The sequence below is a fragment of the Phyllobates terribilis genome, unplaced genomic scaffold, assembly GCF_046119375.1.
Source record: "Phyllobates terribilis strain yellow unplaced genomic scaffold, ASM4611937v1 Scaffold_5__5_contigs__length_657084704, whole genome shotgun sequence".
Lineage (NCBI taxonomy): Eukaryota > Metazoa > Chordata > Amphibia > Anura > Dendrobatidae > Phyllobates > Phyllobates terribilis.
The window spans coordinates 118,554,008-118,576,859 of record NW_027362765.1 but is presented as its reverse complement, the minus strand read 5'-3'; the positions used below and the strand labels follow the sequence as shown (position 1 = coordinate 118,576,859).

Below are 22,852 nucleotides of genomic sequence, written 5' to 3'. Positions count from 1 at the left end.
CTGGTATGTGTGGCCTCCTCAATCCAAGTATCCTGGTATGTGTGGCTTCCTCATCCCCCCAATCACTGCACATAAAACAATAAACACTTAGGCTATGTGCCCACGTTGCAGAAATGAAGCAGAAAATTTCTGCTTCATTTCTGCAAGTCCTCTCCCGGGAAAACGCTTGCAGAATTACGCACGCCATTATTGCGAGTTTTTCGCGCATGCGGAATTGCCTTGTGTTTTTTAATGCATTGCACAAGGCAGTTCCACTTGCGGAAACGCAAAATTAATGGACATGCTGCGGATTTTTGAACGCAGCATAAACGCTGCGGAAAAATCCGCAGCATGGGCATAGAACTTGCGGAATCCCCTTGGGGACCATGGGGAGCGGATTACCTAGCGTTTCACATGCGTTTACGCTGCGGAAATTCCGCAGCATATACGCATGAAAAATGCTACGTGGGCACGCAGCCTTATACTCACCTTCCTTCCTCACCTCTGCTCCAGCGCTGAGTCCTGTCTGCAGCAGCTCATGTCGGCATCTGAGCTGCGCGCGCTCTCAGAAGCCGAGGTGAGCTGCTGCCGGCACATTCACTCCTCTCCACGCCGGGACTATGGGCTTGGAGAAGCCTGAATATGCTTTCTCTTTAGCGGCGGGCACTGACAGCAGGAGCCGGAGCTCAGCGCTCCTCCGTGCCCGCTACTAAAGAGAATGAATATTCCGTCTTCTCCACGCCCATGGGAGTGGAGAAGAGGGAATATTCATGTCCCTTTAGCAGCGGGCACACGTGGTAGCTGCAGCAGCGGCTACTGCTTGTGCCCCGCTCCTCCACTGCCGCAACCCGCTCCTCTGCCGCCGCAACCTCCTACTCACCTATCCTCCTCGTTCCCACGCTGCTTGCCCCATAGCAGTGGCGTGGACTGCCGTCATTGACGGTACGCCACTGCTCTAGAGGTCTGGCAAACACCTAATGGGTCTCCAGACCCCCACTAGACTCCTCGACTCAGTATTTACCAATCTATGGGGGCACTGCAACTGTCTAAATAAGAAGTGGCATGGGTACAGTGGGCATTAGATTCTGTCCTGGCCACTTTATTGGGGCAAGGTTGTATAAGTCAGCTCTATTAGTAATGTGTTTAGTCTGACTGACAGTTTCCCTTTAAGTGAACATAAACGCAGCTCTCTATAAAGTCATCCTTCCATCTGTAGATTATATATTACAGTCTGTGTGGTATAGGATCACGGCTCCCCCCAGCTCGAGCACGGGGAGGGGCAGTAAGGGGCCCCAGGCTCCAAGTCTCCTTTCTGTGTCCCTGCAAATCAATAACAGGCAGAGCCTAACAGCACACGCAGCCCCCTGTGTTTATCAGATGTGTGCCAGGTCATTAAACACATAGCAGGAATCCAGCCGCACTGCACCCGGGCATCGGAGTCATGAACAATACAACTGTTTCCCCTACAGAATATTTTTCCATCACCCCCGGCCCTCGGCCCCCTGTGTTTGGATGCATACAGTAGGTTTTTCTTGGAAAACAGAGTAGTGTTTAAGAGCGTCTTGACGTTACGTTACTAAGGACACCTTACACAGGGAGATATTTATACCCTACATAAAAACACTGAGAAAACCCTATAAACACTGCGGGACACTGATTTATATGGAAAAGCTACGTCAATGCAGCTGCGCACATACGCCGTCCCTTCTCTCTGCCGCTAGAAGATATGCGGGGAGCGCTCTGCCTTGTGATCCGCACCACTGGGCCAAAATATTGGGTTGTGATTAACGTCATATGGGAAAACGTGGCACCCCCATTGCCTGCTTGGCTAATGGAGCTTACAAAAACATTGAGCTAAATTCTGCATCTCAATGTATAATTTTTGGGGTGACTTTTGAGAATTCTGAATTTGCTAATCTTATTTTTGGGTTGCTTATGGAGACAGAAATGGATTTACCACATACAATTGCAATTGTTCAGATTCCCTACATGTGGTCCTTACTAGGTGGGTTCTATATAATGGATTACTTTACACTGGGGCATATTGGGCCCACCAAAACGGCCTCCTATGGTGCCAACCAAGGTTTGTAGGACCTTGGAGGAGAGTGGAGACAAGGATCCAACAGGTTGGTGTTTTACCTGAATAATTCTTTGGTTGTCCAGAGAGATAAGAAAAGGCATATGTGTATGGCAGCCATTTACTTCCAAGGGATGACTTAGGGTATGTGCACACAACATGTTTTTTTAGGCAGTTCCACTAAAAAATCAGGCAGAAAAATCTTAAAAATGGTAAAAAGATTGAACACATGCACTACAATGAAGTGTCTTCCTGTAACAAAACTCGGCGTGTTTGCCCGCGTCCAGAAGACGTTGTGTGCACATACCCCTAGAAGTAGGGAAGGAGGTCAGTTGTTGCCTAAAGTTAGCAACTTCTTGTAGGCATCTTAAGAGGACATGTCCTGCTAGCTGTTGGTGGAGCCCTCACGCTCCCTGCCAACATACACTCATATTGGTGCCCGTCAATATGGAAGATACAAGGCAGTCATCTCCAACCTGTGGGTGCCAGGACATGGCCGGGAGATTAGGAGAGACATGGATTGGAGAACACTCGTGTAAGGGTTTGGTGGTCGGTACAAGCAATGGAGGAATTTCTGGAGAAGAACACGGGGAGGCGGAATATCCAGCATTAGGCATTTCATTTCTACTTGATTATTTTTCTTAGCTGAGGCTAATTTTACATTTTAGTTTGGGCGGGTGTCCAGGGAGTGGGCAGAATATGGTTTGTGTCCACTTTTGCTTTTCCATGTAAAACACAGAAACTGATTAGTACAGTCTATGTGGTCGGATATAGGTGGATGCAGATATGGATGGAATATAGTACAAGTCTATAGCTATGGTATACGTACATGCTGATGGAGTGGATTATGAGCAAGTGTTAAAGGGTTGTCCACTATTTAGATACTGATGACCAATCCTTTGGAAAGGCCATCAAATCCGATCGGTTGTGGTCTGACACCCGGCACCCCCACAGATCAGCCTCCTGTAAACAGTGTACAGCACAGCTCCATACACTGCATAGTGCCATTCTTGGGTGCGACTGCTCAGCTGCCATTGAGGTGAATAGGAGCGGAGCAGCAATAGCTGAGAATGGCCACTGCACAGTGTAAGGCACTGGTGCTGGGCTTCTCCATACACATTACATCCGGCCGGGTCTGGAGTTGATAACTGCTGATCTCGAGTTTCGGCCTCCCAACAATCTGTTGATGACCGACCCTATGCCATTATATGATACCTGTACAACATCAGTATCAAAGTACTGGACAACTCCTTTAATGAAGCTGACGAATAAGGCATGAGGTAACTAAAGATGGAGGAGACCATGAGTCTTCACTGTTATAAATGGAGCTAAGTTAGATACATACAGGTGGAGCAGAGAACCAACGTGGATACAGATGGCGTAGACTATAGTCATAGGGTGGATGCAGATGGAGTAGACTATGGTTCTAGGATGGATGCAGATGGAGTAGACTATCGTTGTAGGGTGAAAGCGGATTGAGTAGACTATGGTTTAGGATGGATGCAGATGGAGCAGACTATAGTTTAGGGTGAATGTAGATGGAGTAGACTATGGTTGTAGGATGGAAGCAGATTGAGTAGACTATGGTTTAGAGTGGATGTAGATGGAGTAGACTATAGTTTAGGGTGGATGTAGATGGAGTAAACTATAGTTTAGGGTGAATGTAGATGGAGTAGACTATGGTTTAGAATGGATGCAGATGTAGTAGACTATAGTTTAGGGTGGATGTGGATGGAGTAGACTGTAGTTTAGGGTGGATGTAGATGGAGTAGACTATAGTTTAGGGTGAATGTAGATGGAGTAGACAATGGTTTAGGATGGATGCCGATGGAGTAGACCATAGTTTAGGGTGGATGTAGATGGAGTAGACTATAGTTTAGGGTGGATGTAGATGGAGTTGACTATGGTTCTAGGATGGATGTAGATGGAGTAGACTATGGTGCTTGGGTGGATGTAGATGGAGTAGACTATGGTTCTACAATGGAAGCATATGGAGAAGACTGTGGTGCTCAGGTGGATGTAGATGGAGTTGTTTATAACCTTAAGTTGGAAACACTCAGAGTGGAGTATGGTCTTAGGGTGGATGCAGATGGAGTATAGCATGGTCCTAAGGTGCATACAGTTGGAGTGGAGCATAGTCTTATAGCAGACATGGATGGAGTAGCACATGACAGTGGAGCGCAGAAGGTTGGGTTAAACACAAATGAATAGAGCAGTGTTCTGAAATGGATACAGATGACAGAGCATAAATCGAGGGTAATGCAGTCAGAATAGATGAGCCTAGGTGTGATACAGATGGAGAAGATCATGAGCGTATTTAGGATACAAATGCAGGGAAGCTGATATTAAAGTGAATACAGATTGGGAATATTATGGGACTAGAATGTATATTATAGAGAGGGAAAATAGATCTGGATGGCATAAATTGACAATAATCTAAGTGTGGATAAACATTGCAATAAAGATAGATTGACCCGAGATGGAGTACAGCCCGGTGTGGGTACAGGTGGTAATGTTACACGTGAAGGATTGTAGCGAGTCCAGGATAAGCATGGTATGGCGGGTACAGATGGAGCAGACCACGGCGATCTTAGTTTTATAGAGATGTGTATGTGTCATATGGGGACGGGCTACTGCAGCGACTGAAGCTGAGGACAAGTACCAGAGACACTAGTGGCCTGAAAGGGACCTACGTGAAGCAGTGAGGCCTTAAGTCTAGGTCTTAGCTGAGGTCTTGGCACTCACACCCCACCTATGACATCTTCAGACATGTCTCAGTTGTATAAAGTTGCACATTCTTATTATGTTAATATTTGAGAAGAGGAACCAGAAGTACCAACACAATCGTAGAGTATCAGAGGCAGCACACCAGTACCTGTCCTCCATTTATCATGTCTATTCAACTGTATATAACACTGATCCAATGGAAATTGTGTCCGTCCTCACGTCATCAAGGGTCGGGGCTCACAACTTGTGCCAAAGCAAGAATGCCATCCACGGGGATCCCTATATATGCACGCAACTATGGTAGACGAGGCTTTAATCCCCCTCACATTGACATAGGGCGGAGGATGGAAACCATCTGCATCATGTCCTATAGCTTCCTTTATCATGTACAGACTTCAGAGGATCCTGTACCCCACTTTATTAAAGGATAGGGCCTGGAGATGGCTGAAGCGATGCCGGCACTGTTGGTTCTCTGCTCCTATTACCAAGAACATCAGTCGTACAGTAATTCTCTTGTGTCGTTCCTCCTCACATAGCGTACGATTTCGTGACTGCCCCAATCCTCAAGCAGAGAGCATATCTGAAAAGCGGGTCCAACTACAGTGTTGTGTCCAGACAAGCACCACACTGACTTATCCGTAATAGGAGCCCCCTTTAAGATTTTCGCCCACCAGCAGCCCAACCACTTTGTCTTACCCTTGTAGTAACATTTTGAACCCCTAAATTAGCAAGGATCAAAATCCCAGTGCAAAATCTTTACTGGGCCTCCACCCCACACCATTTATAGTGTCTTCACATGTCTTTGCCCCCCTCCTGTACTAGAGCCCAATGTGACTGCTCCCTCTGCACCATTACACCCCAAATTTCCACTCAGACGATACACCCCCATTCCTAACACCGGACACATAGCTCTGATACAGTCTTATACAGTAAAAGTCCTTTAATCCACCAACAATCGCCTGATAGATGCCGGATTATCAAACATTCTGGATAGTTGGATAGCCTTAAAAAAGTATATAAAACTCAGGAAGAAAGTTCGAAACTAACACATAATATTCTGCTGTAGAGAAATTTGTCTTCTGGTCTTGTGAAATTCCACATTTTAATGCAGTTCTGGATTATCAGATGCCAGATTATAGGAATTTTACCGTATTACTGGTAGGACATGTTGACCCCCTTCCGCTAGATGGCTTCCATCGCCTTCACGCAAACTGAGCCTTAGCCGCGGGATCAGAGAGTGGTTCCCATCCCTCCTCCTCTCTCTCCCCCCGTCTATCAGTACAGTCTCCCCCGGCCTCTCTCCATAAACACTGAGCTCAGTTTTTCCACTGTTTGGTCAGTGTTGGATTAGAAGGGAGCTAGGCAAAGTTCCATAAAATCCTGTAAGAGGGGGAGAAGGGAGAGGGAGAAGATGGAGAGATTGTGGAGGAAAGGTGAGACGCGCGGCGACGCCGTCTCCTTGACTTAAGTTCACGAGCGGCGGATCTTTGGAGGTATTTGTGTATACACAAGGGAGGGGGTAACTAATAATGGAGAGAGCGGTTTCCTTTGGGTGGTCCTATTAATCACATTACTATAGTGTAAAATAAAGTGAAGCGTGCAGAAGAAAAAAAAAAGTATTTACATCCTTTGAATTGTCCATGGCCATCGCTATTTGTTTTCCATTATTAGGGTCCGATGGGGATTTTCCCACCACCATGAAGTGCGGGTAGGTGAATGTCCGGTCCGCACGGTCTCTACGGTGTTGTGGCTTCTTACTGTTCATGAAGCAAGCTCTCACAGGACGGACAGGTCATGGCACGACCGAGAATGGACTCTCAGGACAGTCTTGCTGTTGCGGGTTACGATCCGGTCCAGGAATCTACGTGCCCGCTTGCTCAGGCTCTCTTTGCGTTGGCTTCGTATGCGGAAGCTTTCACCCGGGTCGGCTCCTTCTCTCCGTAGTCGTATCTGCCGCACCATCCCCTCGAATAACTCCTGGACGTTGTGTTGCAGGACGGCCGACGTCTCAATGAATTTACAGTCGAAAACCACAGCACAGGCTCGGCCCTCTGTAAGAATGAAGCCACACGTCACTGACGCACGGATCTTAACACAGCACAACTTTCTACATTTACTTTGTGTCTCAGTTCCCCATTTTGAAGAGGTTTACTAGCTGTCAGTGAATGAAAACATGCAATAGATCTGATACAATGGACCTCTGGCATATAAACCATGAATTTACTGACAGCAAGCAGAGATCTAGAACATGGCTTGCACATTTTGATCTTTTTTTTATATAAACTCATTAAAAGGGATGTTAGGAAACTTGTTCAAGATTATGGATTATAAAGAAATAACCATTTCTGACCTGCCACTGAAGCACCACCGTACCGATGGTCCACAGAGGTCTTGTAGTGATGGTGTTGCTTCCAACAGGCACATGTTCGCTGCAGACAATCACTGGACAACACATGACCACTGAGGCCAGCGATTGGCCACAGCAGTTGTGAATGATGGACGAGGCACCATCACCATACTGCCACAGCCCCACTATCAGTATTTGGTCAGTATTTTTTCTCAGGAGTGGGAGCCAAAACCAGGTGAGGAACATTCAGAGAAAAGGTATAATAGAAACAAGTCACCAATTCTGATAGTGGGTCCGTGGCCTAAGTGCGCAGTCAGATGGCCGTATAAATCGGAGCGAGTGCACGGACTGGCTGGCAGCTCTCCCGACCCGAGCGTGACAGCTTTATGAATTTCTATGAGGTTGTCACGCTCAGATCGGGAGAGCCGCCAGCCAGTCCGTGTACTGCATTCCGATCTCTGTCTGTCTGTCTGTTTGCACCCCTAAATACCTGCATTTGTGGCTAAAAATAATTTTTGCAATTGGGTTTTATTAAAAATTTTGCCATTTACAAGCTATTTAGTTCCCAGCTTATTTAACTTTGATGTGGTCTGTGATCCATGAATTAGCTGAGATGAACTCAGAAAAAGACAGCTAAAAGAGTTAGAAACTCCCAGTCAGACTATCAAAGTGAGCCGATGGATGGATTCTCAGTTACCTCATTCTGCAGCCAGCTATAGAAGGCAAAATCTGCAAAAAAAAATTGTAAAAAACCAAATTGCAAAATAAAGATTTGTTTACCCCAATTATATCTATTTAAGAGAAAACAATAAGGCCAAATGTGGACAACCCCTTTAAGGTCTAATTTACATGGCTGCTTTTGGTGCATGTGCGATCTGATTTAACCCTGTTGTTCTGTTCGGTCAAAAATAACCAAATTTGATATTTTTTTAAATATTCATTATGCGGCTCTGAAACTTGTGGTTAATTGACTTTTCCTCATTTGAGGGGTTCTTACTATGAGTATTTTTATTTATTTTTTTTTACACTTGTACTGTTCAGTCAAAAATGACAGCTTTTTATACTAATCTCCAGCCATTTTTTGAGTAAAATAAAGGAGTTATAATCTCATTTTGGACTATATATTACATCTACTACTATTTATCAATTTATCTAGGTCCTTTTGGTCCGTGCAGATTTACACATACATTTTCAAATTACGATACAGCAGATGGATTCGCTTCCAGTATAGTTATGTGCAAATTTTTTTCGCTGGTTCTATTACTGTGTAATGCTGACCTGAAAAGAGCACTAATAAATTGATGACATACAATCTACATTCAAATTGTTCATAAATATAACCATACAAAACATCATAATACAAATGACAAACATTGAGGGACAACAAGTTCATGGCGAGAAATGGAAGAATTTCGATTTGACAGCTCTAAATGCTTTCATAGGTTTACTACTGTTAGCAGGAGTGTACAGATCATATGGCGAATCAACCAAAAGTTTATGGAATTCCGAAACTGGTCGCCACATATTTAGGGCCACATTGTCTCTAGAAAGATTTCATGAGATTTCAAGAGTCCTTCGGTTTGATAATAAAACCAATCGAATTGAAAGAAGAGCCACAGACAAACTTGCCCCTATTAGAGATTTGTGGAATAAATGGGTAGAGAGTCTACCAACATTTTATAATACTGGTGAAAATGTGACTGTAGATGAACTGGTGTCATTCAGAGGTAGGTGCCCGTTCAGACAGTATATTCTAAGTAAGCCTGCAAAGTACGGCATCAAAATATGGACTCTGTGCGACAGCTAAAGTTCATACTCTGTAAACGCTCAGGTATACATAGGAGAGAACACTGGAGAAAGAGCTGAAAAAACAGCAAGGTATGCGAGTAGTTTTGGTTTTGACACACGGACTCAAAGGAGAAAATGTTACATGCAACAATTTATATATATATATTTATATATATATGTATATATATAGTTATATAAAGAATTTTTTTATATATTTTTATGTGCAAAATGCATGAATATTGCAATAAGGCCACGTAACATTTTTTGATACAAAAAAAATAAAAATTAAGTTTTTTATTTCATTTTTCATTTGTTTATAAACAACCATGTTCACATACAGTATAATAATACAACAGGTATTAAAATAAAACACTTAAATTAGCTAAAAATCAAGACTTTAACAGGTCCGGTCAAAAATGACCGGACCATTTTAAGTGTATAGTAGAACACACATGTTCACTCCTCGTAGTAAAAAAAATATATTAAGTTTACCTTCTATTTGCACCAGTTCTATAAGTGCATGCAGCAGTATAAAGAATGGAGATTGTTTGTCATGGTTATGTTGTCAGGCACATCTAGATTGGTTGTTATATTCTACTTTCCAAAAATATTATATCTGCTTACTAAAATTCACATTTAAGGGGTGTATAAGTAGTAGGGGCCCCTACAAAAATGTACAGATGCCCTTTGATTCAGAAGTCTGTAGCTCCAGCACACAGCATGTGGCAAGGAAGAGCCACCTACCCTATGGGATTGGGCCCCTGGGGCCTATATCAGATGCATTGTCTGTCTATGAAAAATAAGTTCTTAAGTATGATGTACAGTGCAGACCAAAAGTTTGGACACACCTTCTCATTTAAAGATTTTTCTGTATTTTCTTGACTATGAAAATTGTACAATCACACTGAAGACATCAAAACTATGAATTAACACATGTGGAGTTATATACTTAACAAAAAAGTGTGAAACAACTGAAAATGTCTTCAAGAGGTAGTCACCGGAAATGGTCTTCCAACAATCTTGAAGGAGTTCCCAGAGATGCTTAGCACTTGTTGGCCCTTTTGCCTTCACTCTGTGGTCCAGCTCACCCCAAACCATCTCGATTGGGTTTAGGTCGGGTGACTGTGGAGGCCAGGTCATCTGGCGTAGCACCCCATCACTCTCCTTCTTGGTCAAATAGCCCTTACACAGCCTGGAGGTGTGTTTGGGGTCATTGTCCTGTTGAAAAATAAATGATGGTCCAACTAAACGCAAACCGGATGGAATAGCATGCCGCTGCAAGATGCTGTGGTAGCCATGCTGGTTCAGTATGCCTTCAATTTTGAATAAATCCCCAACAGTGTCACCAGCAAAGCACCCCCACACCATCACACCTCCTCCTCCATGCTTCACGGTGGGAACCAGGCATGTAGCGTCCATCCGTTCACCTTTTCTGCGTCGCACAAAGACACGGTGGTTGGAACCAAAGATCTCAAATTTGGACTCATCAGACCAAAGCACAGATTTCCACTGGTCTAATGTCCATTCCTTGTGTTCTTTAGCCCAGACAAGTCTCTTCTGCTTGTTCCTGTCCTTAGCAGTGGTTTCCTAGCAGTTATTTTATCATGAAGGCCTGCTGCACAAAGTCTCCTCTTAACAGTTGTTGTAGAGATGTGTCTGCTGCTAGAACTCTGTGTGGCATTGACCTGGTCTCTAATCTGAGCTGCTGTTAACCTGTGATTTCTGAGGCTGGTGACTCGGATAAACTTATCCTCAGAAGCAGAGGTGACTCTTGGTCTTCCTTTCCTGGGGCGGTCCTCATGTGAGCCAGTTTTTTTGTAGCGCTTGATGGTTTTTGCAACTGCACTTGGCGACACTTTCAAAGTTTGCCCAATTTTTCGGACTGACTGACCTTCATTTCTTAAAGTAATGATGGCCACTCGTTTTTCTTTACTTAGCTGCTTTTTTCTTGCCATATTACAAATTCTAACAGTCTATTCAGTAGGACTATCAGCTGTGTATCCACCTGACTTCTGCACAACACAACTGATGGTCCCAACCCCATTTATAAGGCAAGAAATCCCACTTATTAAACCTGACAGGGCACACCTGTGAAGTGAAAACCATTTCCGGTGACTACCTCTTGAAGCTCATCAAGAGAATGCCAAGAGTGTGCAAAGCAGTCATCAAAGCAAAAGGTGGCTACTTTGAAGAACGTAGAATATAAGACATATTTTCAGTTTCACACTTTTTTGTTAAGTATATAATTCCACATGTGTTAATTCATAGTTTTGATGCCTTCAGTGTGAATGTACAATTTTCAAAGTCATGAAAATACAGAAAAATCTTTAAATGAGAAGGTGTGTCCAAACTTTTGGTCTGTACTGTATGTACATAGTTTATTGGTACAGATGAGCAGACAAGGTGAATTTACACATAATAATCTATGGCTACAAACTGCCATTCTTTACACTGTAGGCTATGAAATAGGAAAAGATGTGAAAAAAAAGCGACTTTTATTTTATGACTATTTTATGTAGAACCCCCTTTAAGCTTTTTTTGGGAGATCCCCGGAGCGGGAAGAGTAGACAGGAGGGAGAAGGTTTTGCCAGGACATGACTGACGCTGGAAAGAGTCCTTTGGCAGCTGCCATATAAACAGGTTTCACTTTCACTCAATCACTCACCTTCCACAGACACTTCCCGACTGCGGACGAGGTCTGTCTTGTTCCCTACCAGGATAATTGGAATATTTTCATACTGACGCGTGCGCCTGAGCTGGATCCGTAACTCCGAGGCACTTTCGAAGCTGGAGCGGTCAGTGACGGAGTACACGATGATGTACGCATGCCCCATTCGCAGGGCGCTGTCACATCCGTTTGTTCGTTTCTGAAGGCGAATGGATATATAGAATTGAATACTATGCAATAATGCCCAGAAATAAAAGGGCAGCTCCATAAGGTACATAGCTGAAGGTTCGTTACCGCGTGTTCCATGTATCACCCAATGCAAACAGGAAACCTGCAGTGTCTCTGTGCTACCACATAAGACCCTGTTCTCATGTAGCGTAAACGCTGCATTTTTTTTTTTTTTTGCAGAAAATTTCATGAAAACTCCCACCCAGTGTGTGTCTAGAGACACTATGGAACTGTGTTTTATGGTGATTTTCTCTATAGGCTTCTATGGGGTGGCTGAAAAAACTCATGCACGTAAAAAACACAGTTGCTTTTATGTGCTAAAAAAAAAAAAAACATTCAAAACGCTGCTTCACATGTTCACTAGAGATGTATCAAATAAAAAGGAAAACGAGTAAAAGAAAAAGCGAATAAAGGCAATGATCATAGAAAGTGGGTATTGCGCATCACGTGGGCTACATGTGAACACGGCCTTAAAGTTCCAAAAGGGAATGAATAAAGGGGCTCTACATCTAAAGTATATTGGCCCTTTTACATGGGCTGATCCAGGCTGTTAAAAGGACTCTGTCAGCACAGAATGACTGGTCAAACCAAGCACAGGCGCTCGATGCATCATGGCAGGGCCAAATGTTTAAGTACACCTTCCCAACTGCTTGTTTTCCATCTATTTAGACAGGTCGCTGAACATTGTATGCTCACTAAATGACTGTTAATATGATTACTCTGTGAACACAGAATCTCATCGTTATCGGTAGCACATCTTTACACGGGGTGAAGTGCTGCTGATAACCATAATTCTCATGTGTGCAAGAAGATCATTGCACCCGATGAATGAACATTTTTCTTGTTAGGTGGTTGCTGGACTGTTCAGCTGGGCCGATAGTGGGGAACGAGAGTTCCTATGAAAGCTCCATTGACGATTATTGGCTCTTCTAAATGGGTCATATGTTATCTTCGTGTGTTCAGTTGATTACGATCTATTATTGTCTGGTATCTGACATTTAAGGCTCATTGTCAGATTCAAGGAAGATTGGTTGAAGTAAGTGGAGCTGCTTACCTGAATCTCACAGACGTCCATCAGGAGGAGACTGGTGTCCTCTCCATCCACTGTCAGTGTGCATTGGTACAGCTCTGAATAAAAGAGTCAGTAGTTAATGATGATGGACTCCCCCGGGCCCTGTACAAACCCACATACAAAGAAAAAAATTTTGGGAAATAGATTTTTCCATAAATTAGCCATAAAACATGCTTTGAAGGAGAGTGGACATCCTTTTATTTCAGTGGGGACTCTCAGGACCGGCCTAATGAAAAGAGTTATAAGGAACAACCACTTTTAATCCATAGTGTGTAACCATGGAGCCACATAGGTCTGCATAGGAGGGTGTGAGAAGCAGTGGCAATAGCCTAGCCATATGGTGAAGGGGCATCAGTTCCAACCATTGTTATTCTTGGATCGACCATAACCTTAAAGGGCTATTCCCAACTCCAAGATCCTATCCCAATATGTAATAGGTGTAATAATAATATTAGCAAATACCTCCAATTTGAAATGTAGTATAGTTCTTCTGATTAGCTATTGCCACTTACCCCATGTGCCGGGCATTGCAGTAGTTTAGGTATCAATGGTTACGACTACTTATATAGTGACAGTTAGTTAGTTGTTAGTGGTTGTAACCATGGATACCTAAGCTACTGTAAGGCCCTGAACATGGGGTAAGTAGTGTAGAAAATCAGAAGAACTATACTACATTTGTAATTGGAGGTATTTGCTAATATTATTATTACATTATTAATTGGAGTGCAATACCAAAAAATTGGAGTAAGTCGTCCATATGAAAAAATATCACAATTTTTATTGAATTAACAACAATACATAGGCAAACACATATATAAAACATAGTTCGACATGATTAGTAGATCAGATTGGGGCTACTGTGGTGACATCCCACATGGGTTAATTATGGGTAAGAGCCTCTTTTCCGTTGTCTTTGTGACTGCATGAAGTTTAAGATGTTTCACCTAGTACTTATTGATACTGTCATTTTGACGTACTACGCAGATTGCAGACACAGCAGTTACTGTGAATGAACACTAGCATATAATACACTTGGGTATATGCTCTTCCCATCCCAGGTTACAATAATTAGTGGGTGTCATACCTTTTAATGCCTGATCTGAGCTACTGATCATGTCTAACTATGTATTATATATGTGTTTGCCTATGTATTGTTGTTAATTCAATAAAAATGTTAATCTTTTTTCATATGGATGACTTATTCCAATGTTTTGGTATCGCAGTCTATAGTTGGGAGTGTTCATAGTTTACATTATTATTGGTCCTGATACTGATAGGCAATGGGCCTTATCTACATGGTTCTTATTACTATGTATTCTGTTCTATGGATATTGTTTCAATTTCTAATTGGAGGTATTTGCTAATATTATTATTACACCTACTACATATTGATATAGGATCTTGGAGATGGGAATATCGCTTTAAAGGGAATGTGTCATCAGAAAATTACCTATTGTATAAATCAGGTTTTTGTGTTAAATTAATTTTTTTTTTCATTTTTTGACAATGTTTTTGTTTTTATCTTGTACGCATCACAACCTGTATTAGAAAAAAACAAGCAACTTTAACACCGGCCACTGGTTTTTTTTTTTCAGCCTTTAGCTTTCTATTGTTTCAGTAACACATGTACATTAGCCACAAGGGTTGGATCCCGACACTATCCTTTGTAGTGAAGTGTCTAATAAGCATGTGTAAATGTAATTGTGAAGGGAGGGGGAGCTGTGACATTGTGATTGCTGGATCCAGTCTTATCAGCTGTGTGGTGTTGCCTCTGATGATGAGACTGCTGAAAAGTCTTCGTGAAAGAACAGGAAATAGGAGTCTAAAAATACCCCAGGAACTTTGCCAGAATTAGTACCGTAATTATTTTTATTATGATTGTAGTATGAAAAATAAGCCAACATTAAAAAAAAAAAGAAATAAATGTAGCACAAAATCCTAATATAAACAATAGGTCGTCTTCTAATGATAGACTCTCTAGTCATAGATTAAAGGGAGAGTAACACCCCTTTATTTCTGCTCATTCGGCCTTGGTAACAAGCTTTGGGGTCTTAAAGAGGTTGTCCACTACTTTTACATTGATGACCTTGGGACAGGTCATCAATATTTGATCGGCCATGGTACCACCTGGCACCCCCGCTGATCAGCTGTGTGTGGCGTCCGTCGGCTAGAAGTGCTCGCTTACCGAGCTACTCTGTCTACTTGTAGTGGCTGCCGCAGGGTACTACACATCCGCCCCCTATTGATTTGAATAGGAGTCAGGTGTGTAAGTACCCTGCAGCGGCCACTACATGTAGACGGAGCAGCTCAGCAAGTGAGTACTTCCGGCCGCCCACACCAATAACAGCTGATCAGCGGCGGTGCTGGGTATCGGACTCCAACTGGATAGACATTGATGACCTATCTTAAGGATAGATCATCAATGATAAAGTAGTGGACAACCTCTTTAAATTTAGTATCTGACCTGGTCTTTAACTGTTAAGTGAAACCAGTTTGGTTATAGTAAACTGTAATTTTTTTTCACTAGGTATGACCAATAGGGGGCAGTGTAATGATAATCGCATGCTCCCTGCTCTCACCTGGTTGTTGTTCTGCGGTTTCTCTGTCTTGTTCTCTTCTGAATATACCGACCAGACTCGATTTCCCGACACCAGGATCTCCCAGCACGACGACCCTGAAGAGTCCGTCACACATTCCCTCTGAGCCTTGTGACTCTGACGGACCGCTTCCATCTGTTTCTGCGACACTCTGAGAAAGAGCTGAGACTTCCATCATGGCGGCCTGTGAGCGGTTCTGGTGTGCGCAGGGTAGGGGTGTGCTGGCTCTCCTCCGCAGGGGGACACGAGCTGCACACATCTAAACAGGAGCAGAGACGGGATCCTATCACACACTTTACATGTTAGGCCATGTGCACACGTTCAGTATTTTACATCAGTATTTATAACCCAAAACCAAGAGTGGAACAATCAGAGGAAAAGTATAATAGAAACACGTCACCACTTCTGGATTCATTACCCACTCCTGGTTTTGGCTTACAGATACTGAGATAAAATACTGACCAAATACTGCAGGTGTGACTGTAGCCTTAAGCTGCCAAACATTAGAAGTAGGTTCATGGTTGAACAAAGAATCGTCTGGTAAATGGTTATTTGTCTGACACCGCAGTACTTTTTTCGCCCTGACATCATCAGTCCGGGAGAGTCAGGAGGCCTTATCAACCTTTCTTCTAAAGTACATGGGGGCCTTAAGGGGGATGTCTCATTAAAATGTGTAAAATTGCAAAGTGCCTAAAACAAGCAACATTATTATTATAAAAAAAACAAAACAAAACTCTGTTCTCAAGACCAGAGGGATTTTTAATCAAATAGTTTATGGCTTGTTGCCTAAGTTACTGACCACTGCTGCACTCAGTGGTTGCCGATCATGCTGTACTTACAAGATCTGTAGGGCCAACTTCAGTGCCCCTGCGCTCCTCCAATGCCGCAGAGGCAAAGCTGCCTCATATAGCATCATCGGGGCACACACAGTTCGGGTCCGTGGCGGAACCATGCTGCCGATCTGACCTGTCTATCAAGCAGGAGCGAAGCATCCCCCGGGAAGTAGGAAACAGCGGGGCTGTGCACCCTTGCACAGATAATGAGACAACTCCTTTAAGGCTATGTGCCCACGATGCAGAAATGCTCAGGATTTTTTCCTGAGCGTTTCTGCATCTCCCTGGCAGAAAAAAAACACATGCGGATTGTACATGCATTTTTCCTGCCAGGGACATGCGGATGTGAAGTGTTTTTCACATGCGATTTCGCATGTGGGTTGTCAAGCGATTTTAGCAGCACTTGGAAAGTGCTTGACAACTTGGTCACACTATATAAATCCATGCAACCGGCATGGATTTATATAGTGTGACCGAAAGAATGGTAAAAAATAAAAATATACTTACCTTCCGATGGCCCGCGCTGTCTAGCTTCACCGTCCTGGCCGCCGGCAGCGGTAGACTGAAGGACCTGCCGACGTCAGCGTCGCGTGACCCGTCACAAGACTATGACGTCAGCGCATGTCCTTCAGTCATTCGCGAACTGCCGGCATGAGAGGAGGAGCGCATCGGGGGCTGCCAGAAGGTAAGTATATATTTATTTTTTATTTTAGTCTTTTTTTTACAGGTTCTATGGTACCCAGGTCCGGAGGAGAGTCTCCTGTCCTCTAGACCCGGGTACCATCCGCACATTAGAACGCATGAAATGCGCATCTACATATACAGTGATGCGTAATCCATGCGGTCTAATGCAAGTCAATGGCGGCGAAAACGCAGCACTTCCGCAAAATAATTGGTAGTGCTGCGTTTTTTTTCGCAATGATAATCCGCAGCGGAAATTTCTGCAGCATGTGCACAGCACATGTGGATTATCATTGGGGAACATGGCAGGCCTTCTACCATGCGTTTTTTAAGCGTTTCTGCAGCATTTTTGCCGCTGTGGAAATGGTTAAAAAACGCATCGTGGGCACACAGCCTAAGGGTTGGCCATCTTATCTTTATTTTATCATGTGTCGGTGAGGTGATTTTGTGTCGCTTTCTCATATTTAAGTATAACAGATTCTCCTCCCTCCTCACAGACGGGACAGCTCTCCTGGTGTCAAAATGGCCGATGGTGGCGGAGCATGTGACCAGACCCCTCAGCCTCCGCAGATTAAAAAAACACTGAACATGGGAAAGAGGTTTACAAATTGGAGGCGGCCATGGACAGATCTGGTCACATTTTCCTCCATCAGCTGCCATTTTGTGGATTGGAGCTCTATGAAATTTGTGAAGAAGGTGGCGCTAACAAGCACAGGAGGAGAACACATCTGGTAATATAGAGATAAATAAGACAACCCCTTTAAGGGTGCATTTCCATTAACGCAAAAGCAGTGGGTGTTCCAGATGGAAGATCCTTTGCATTTTACAATACCATCACTATGTATGGGATTTTATGGATATATATGGGATTTTATGAATATGTATGGGTTTTTACAGATATGTATGGGATTTTACAGATATCTATGGGATTTTACGGATATGTATGGGTTTTTACGGATATATATGGGATTTTACGGATATGTATGGGATTTTACAGATATGTATGGGATTTTACGGATGTTTATAAGAGTTTACGGATATGTATGGGAGCTTACCAATATGTATGGGATTTTGCGGATATGTATGGGATTTTGTGGATGTGTATGGGGTTTTATAGATATGTATGGGATTTTTCGGATATGTATGGGATTTTATGGATATGTATGGGGTTTTAAGAAATCTCATGCACACCCTGCAGGAAATATCCACCGTGTAAATTGCTGAAACTCCACAAAATGTCAATTTAAAGGGATTCTCCAAGAAGTTATATCCAAGATGGCCACTATGACTTCTTTAGGACTGCATTCTTAAAAAGGTAACCGTCTTGGATTACTTCTTGCAGGACTCCTTTAAACGGCAGACTTTACCCTCAGTAAGGCTGAGGGTGAAATGTGCAGCGTACCCGCGCCATATTCATGAAAAGAGCGGTAGTATTTACGGTTGCAGCTTTTGCTGTAGAATTGCTTTGCGGCAACGTCCCCTGACCCTGTTCCTGACCTAATACAGGACTGACGGCTGCAATGTCCTTTAGCCTATTAATATGGATACAATTGTTTGAAGTAATATCAGGATGATTCTTCCTCAGCAAGCAGAGATCTTAAACAAAAACGCCAATTTGGGGGTATTAAATAGTGAAATGCATGGAGATCTTATCAAAACTTGTGGAAAAAGTGGTCATCCATGGCAATCAATCATATCACAGCTATCATTTTCTAAACAGCTGCTGACAAATAGGAGGAAGAATTTGATTGGCTGCTAGGAACAGCTCCATTTTCCCTCGATGTGTTTGTGGTAGACAGACAGGTTTACTACTGATATCATGCTGGCACAGGTTCACGGTTTGTTACAATGTATCAGCGCTCCTTTGTATATCGACATGTTGTACACACGGCAAAAACGGGTCAATTTTGCAAAAATTGCGCCAATGCTGGAATAATACTGCGGCTCGACAGCCACCACGTGACTAGAACATGTTCCTTATGTCAACCATGAAAATTGACCTTCACTGACAGCAAGCAGAGATCTTGAAAGAAAAGAGGAATTGAAACAGAAATGAAATAAGAAAGCTGCAGACTATTTATTATGCGCTGATGAACGCAGATGCGAGATCTGCTGCAGAGCACTGACCTAGATGCAGGATGACATGCAGAGCATTGCAGCCGGCTAGGCGAAGTATTGACGCGGCTGTGATTATTTATGCAATCCATCGAATTGCTGGGTAGTACGTGGTCAGTGAACTGTGAGCTCATATTTGGTCCTGTTCACAGAGTTGCTATCGCTTTAAATGTGCGCTAATTAAAGGGGGCACATAAAAATATGGCAAAAAAATGCAATGGTGTTCACCAGAAAAATGGCGCAAGTGGTGTTGGTAAGAGATGAGCGCCATTTTTTTTTTATCTTAGGACAGGTATGACAGATTTTAAAAAAAGAACTCGCACAAAAATTTCTCGTACCATTTATGTGTACAAAAGCCAGGAGGCGGCGCTTTAAAGACCACCATGATAATGTGCACCATGCAGCCTTAAGGGGGGCCGCGGTATCATCAGCTTGATCTCTATATGTTGCGGTGGTCTCTGCAGAGCGGAGTGCAAGTTCATTCACACAGCGCAGGATTTTTAACATTTTCTTCAAAGTCGCCACATAATATTCTCTTTGGCATGAATGTGTTGTTGTCGGTTAGCTGGCACATACATATGATTTTTATTTTTTTTACGCAATGACGATACTCTGCCCGAACTTTACGCCTTATTTATTTTCATGGTTTTCTTATGGCGGCTCAGCTAGGCACTAGCAATATTGAGCTATGTCTACATTGCAAAATTGTTCCAATTGGTGTTTAGCCAATGTCACTTATTATAAAATTACAACCCCTATCCTCCTCTGGGTTCAATCTTACCTCTGCCCCGTGGAGGACTCCGAATCGAACTCCTTCTACGTCCTGCGCTTTTTCGCACTCCTCTTGCTGATGGTTCCTGGACACCCTGGAATATCCTCCGACTGTGATGTTCCCTCTTGTAGCATCCAGCTCTCTCGCAGCCAAGCATGGGACAGCTGTGTTTTATATGACGGCAGCAGCTCCTCACGATAGAACCACACCTCCTGGATGTACCCCCGGCAGCTGGATTGTATGGATTACCTAATGTAAATCGAAGCACCGCTGGAAGCAAAGGGTTAAACAAGAGAAGCGACACCGCAGCACGTGCAAGTCAGAAAATCAGAACCGTCCCAAGGCTCCAGCAGATTTATATATAAAGTCTGTGTAACGGAAAGTTCTGCAACTTTCTAATATACTTTGTGCTTCAATTCCTCCCCATTACATGATCTCTGCTTGCCATCACTGAACTAGAATAATGAACTTTGCATTTACTTACAGGGGGGAAATCCTGTTCTGACCGATTACTTCTCACAGCTGAGGGTTCGCAACAAAAAGGCGACGTTCCCATGATGAGCTTTTGTTGTTGTAGATTTTCTACACCCATTAAGTAAAATAGGTTACTTGCATTTTTTTGAAAATACCCACCATAGAAAACTCACCAAAAACTCACTGTGGGAACGTAGCCTAATATCCAGCATGGACAATGCTCTGTGAGCTAAACACTCCAGGGGCACAAATCTCTCTTGTCATGATGGTTTGATAGTAAAACTAATTATTCTGGGGTCACAGAGGATTGTCTAAACAATACAACTGTAACAAACCCTCAGCTGTGGGATGTTAAGCAGAAACCTAGCTTTCCTGTCTCCTCCATACACGAGTGGTCGGATCGGCCAAGCTGTGTTTTCAACAAGGAGAAAGCCGCTGAGGAGAGGAGACATCCTTGGTAGCAGCTTACCTCCCCTGAAAACATAAGGATTGGGGCGGTCAAATTCCAAGTGCCTGATCCTTCCCTTCCAAAACATTATCTGTTGAGGAAGAGTCAACATACAGATGCCCCATATCAGATGGTTAGCTGGTCCCTTTGAAACAGGAGGATTTTGCTGACTTTCATCTATTGTACAGTGCCATGTAAAAGTTTGGGCACCCCTGGTCAAAAAAAATTATTTTGTATTTTAGGCAACAACAAAAAAATATAAAGTGTTTTCGAGTTGCCCTTTCCTCAGTTCGAAATTTAATTGAGAAATGGCAGTTAACAGGAACAATGGAGGTCAAGATAAGGTCTGGAAGACCAAGCAAAATTTCAGTGAGAGCTGCTGGTAGGATTGCTAGAGAGGCAAATCAGAACCCCCGCTTGACTGCAAAAGACCTTCAGAAATATTTTGCAGACTCTTGGAGTTGAGGTACATTTTTCTACTGTTCTGAGATACCTACACAAATATGGCCTTAATGTAAGAGTCATAAGAAGAAAACCTCTCCTGCATCCTCACCATAAAAATTCAGTGTGAGAAGTATGCAAAAGAACATCTAAACAAGCCTGATGCATTTTGGTCCTGTGGCCCGATGAGGTTAAAATAGAACTCTTTGGCTACAATGATCAAAGGTATGTGTGGAGAAAAAAGGGCATAGAATTTCAGAAAAGGAACATCTTTTACTGAACGATTAAGCATGAGGGTGGATCAATCAATCAATCATTCTTTGGGGTTGTGCTGCAGCCAGTGGCACGGGGAACATTTCACAGGTAGAGGGAAGAATGGATTCAATGAAATCTCAACAATTTGTTGATGCAAACATAACACCATCTGTAAAAAAAAGCTGAAGTTAAAAAGAGGATGACTTCTACAAATGGATAATGATTTTAAACACATGACAAAATCCATAACAGACTACCTCAAAAGGCACAAGCCGAAGGTTTTACAATGTCACTCTCAGTCCCCTGATATGATCATAATGGAAAATCTGTGGCTAGACCTCAAAATAGCTGTGCATGCAAGACGACCCAGGAATCTCACAGTAAATATACATCATCGATCGTGAAGGATTTAAACACCGTTCGGTATAATTGTCATGATATCTGTGTTTTACGGGTCGGTATAATCATGCCAATACTAATTTATATAGGTTTGTTTTGCCACTTACAAATTTTTTGCTTACCATATTCTGACACCTACAGGTGCATCTCACTAAATTAGAATATCATCAAAAAGTTAATTTATTTCAGTTCTTCAATACAAAAAGTGAAACTCATATATTATATAGAGTCATTACAAACAGAGTGATCTATTTCATGTGTTTATTTCTGTTAATGTTGATGACAATGGCTTACAGCCAATGAAAACACAAAAGTCATTATCTCAGTAAATTAGAATACTTTATAACAACAGCTTGAAAAATGTTTTTAAAATCCGAAATGTTGGCCTACTGAAATGTATGTTCAGTAAATGCCCTCAATACTTGGTCAGGACTCCTTTTGCATCAATTACTGCATCAATGTGGCGTGGCATGGAGGCGATCAGCCTGTGGCACTGCTGAGATGTTATGGAAGCCCAGGTTGCTTTGATAGCAGCCTTCAGCTCGTCTGCATTGTTGGGTCTGGTGTCTCTCATCTTCCTCTTGACAATACCCCATAGATTCTCTATGGGGTTAAGGTCAGGTGAGTTTGCTGGCCAATCAAGCACAGTGATACTGTTTTTTTAAACCAGGTATTGGTACTTTTGGCAGTGTGGACAGGTGCCAAGTCCTGCTGGAGAATGACATTTCCATCTCCAAAAAGCTTGTTGGCAGAGGGAAGCATGAAGTGCTCTAAAATTTCCTGGTAGACGGCTGCGCTGACTTTGGTCTTGATAAAACACAGTGGACCTACACCAGCAGATGACATGGCTCCCCAAACCATCACTGATTGTGGAAACTTCACACTAGACCTCAAGCAGCTTGGATTGAGGCCTCTCCAGTCTTCATCCAGACTCTGGGACCTTGATTTCCA

General features: G+C 43.0%; 1 protein-coding gene across 1 annotated transcript; it reads right to left on the bottom strand.

Annotated features, from left to right (window-relative positions):
• Positions 1 to 5,705: 5,705 nt before the first annotated feature.
• REM1 (RRAD and GEM like GTPase 1) lies at positions 5,706 to 20,399 on the bottom strand. The gene is made up of 5 exons (XM_073682805.1): positions 19,894 to 20,399; positions 15,466 to 15,742; positions 12,869 to 12,942; positions 11,584 to 11,785; positions 5,706 to 6,834 (listed from the first exon to the last, which is right to left on the bottom strand). Exons 2-5 carry the CDS (start codon positions 15,740 to 15,742, stop codon positions 6,560 to 6,562), a joined length of 828 nt encoding a protein of 275 aa, XP_073538906.1. The 5' UTR covers positions 19,894 to 20,399; the 3' UTR covers positions 5,706 to 6,559.
• Positions 20,400 to 22,852: the final 2,453 nt, after the last annotated feature.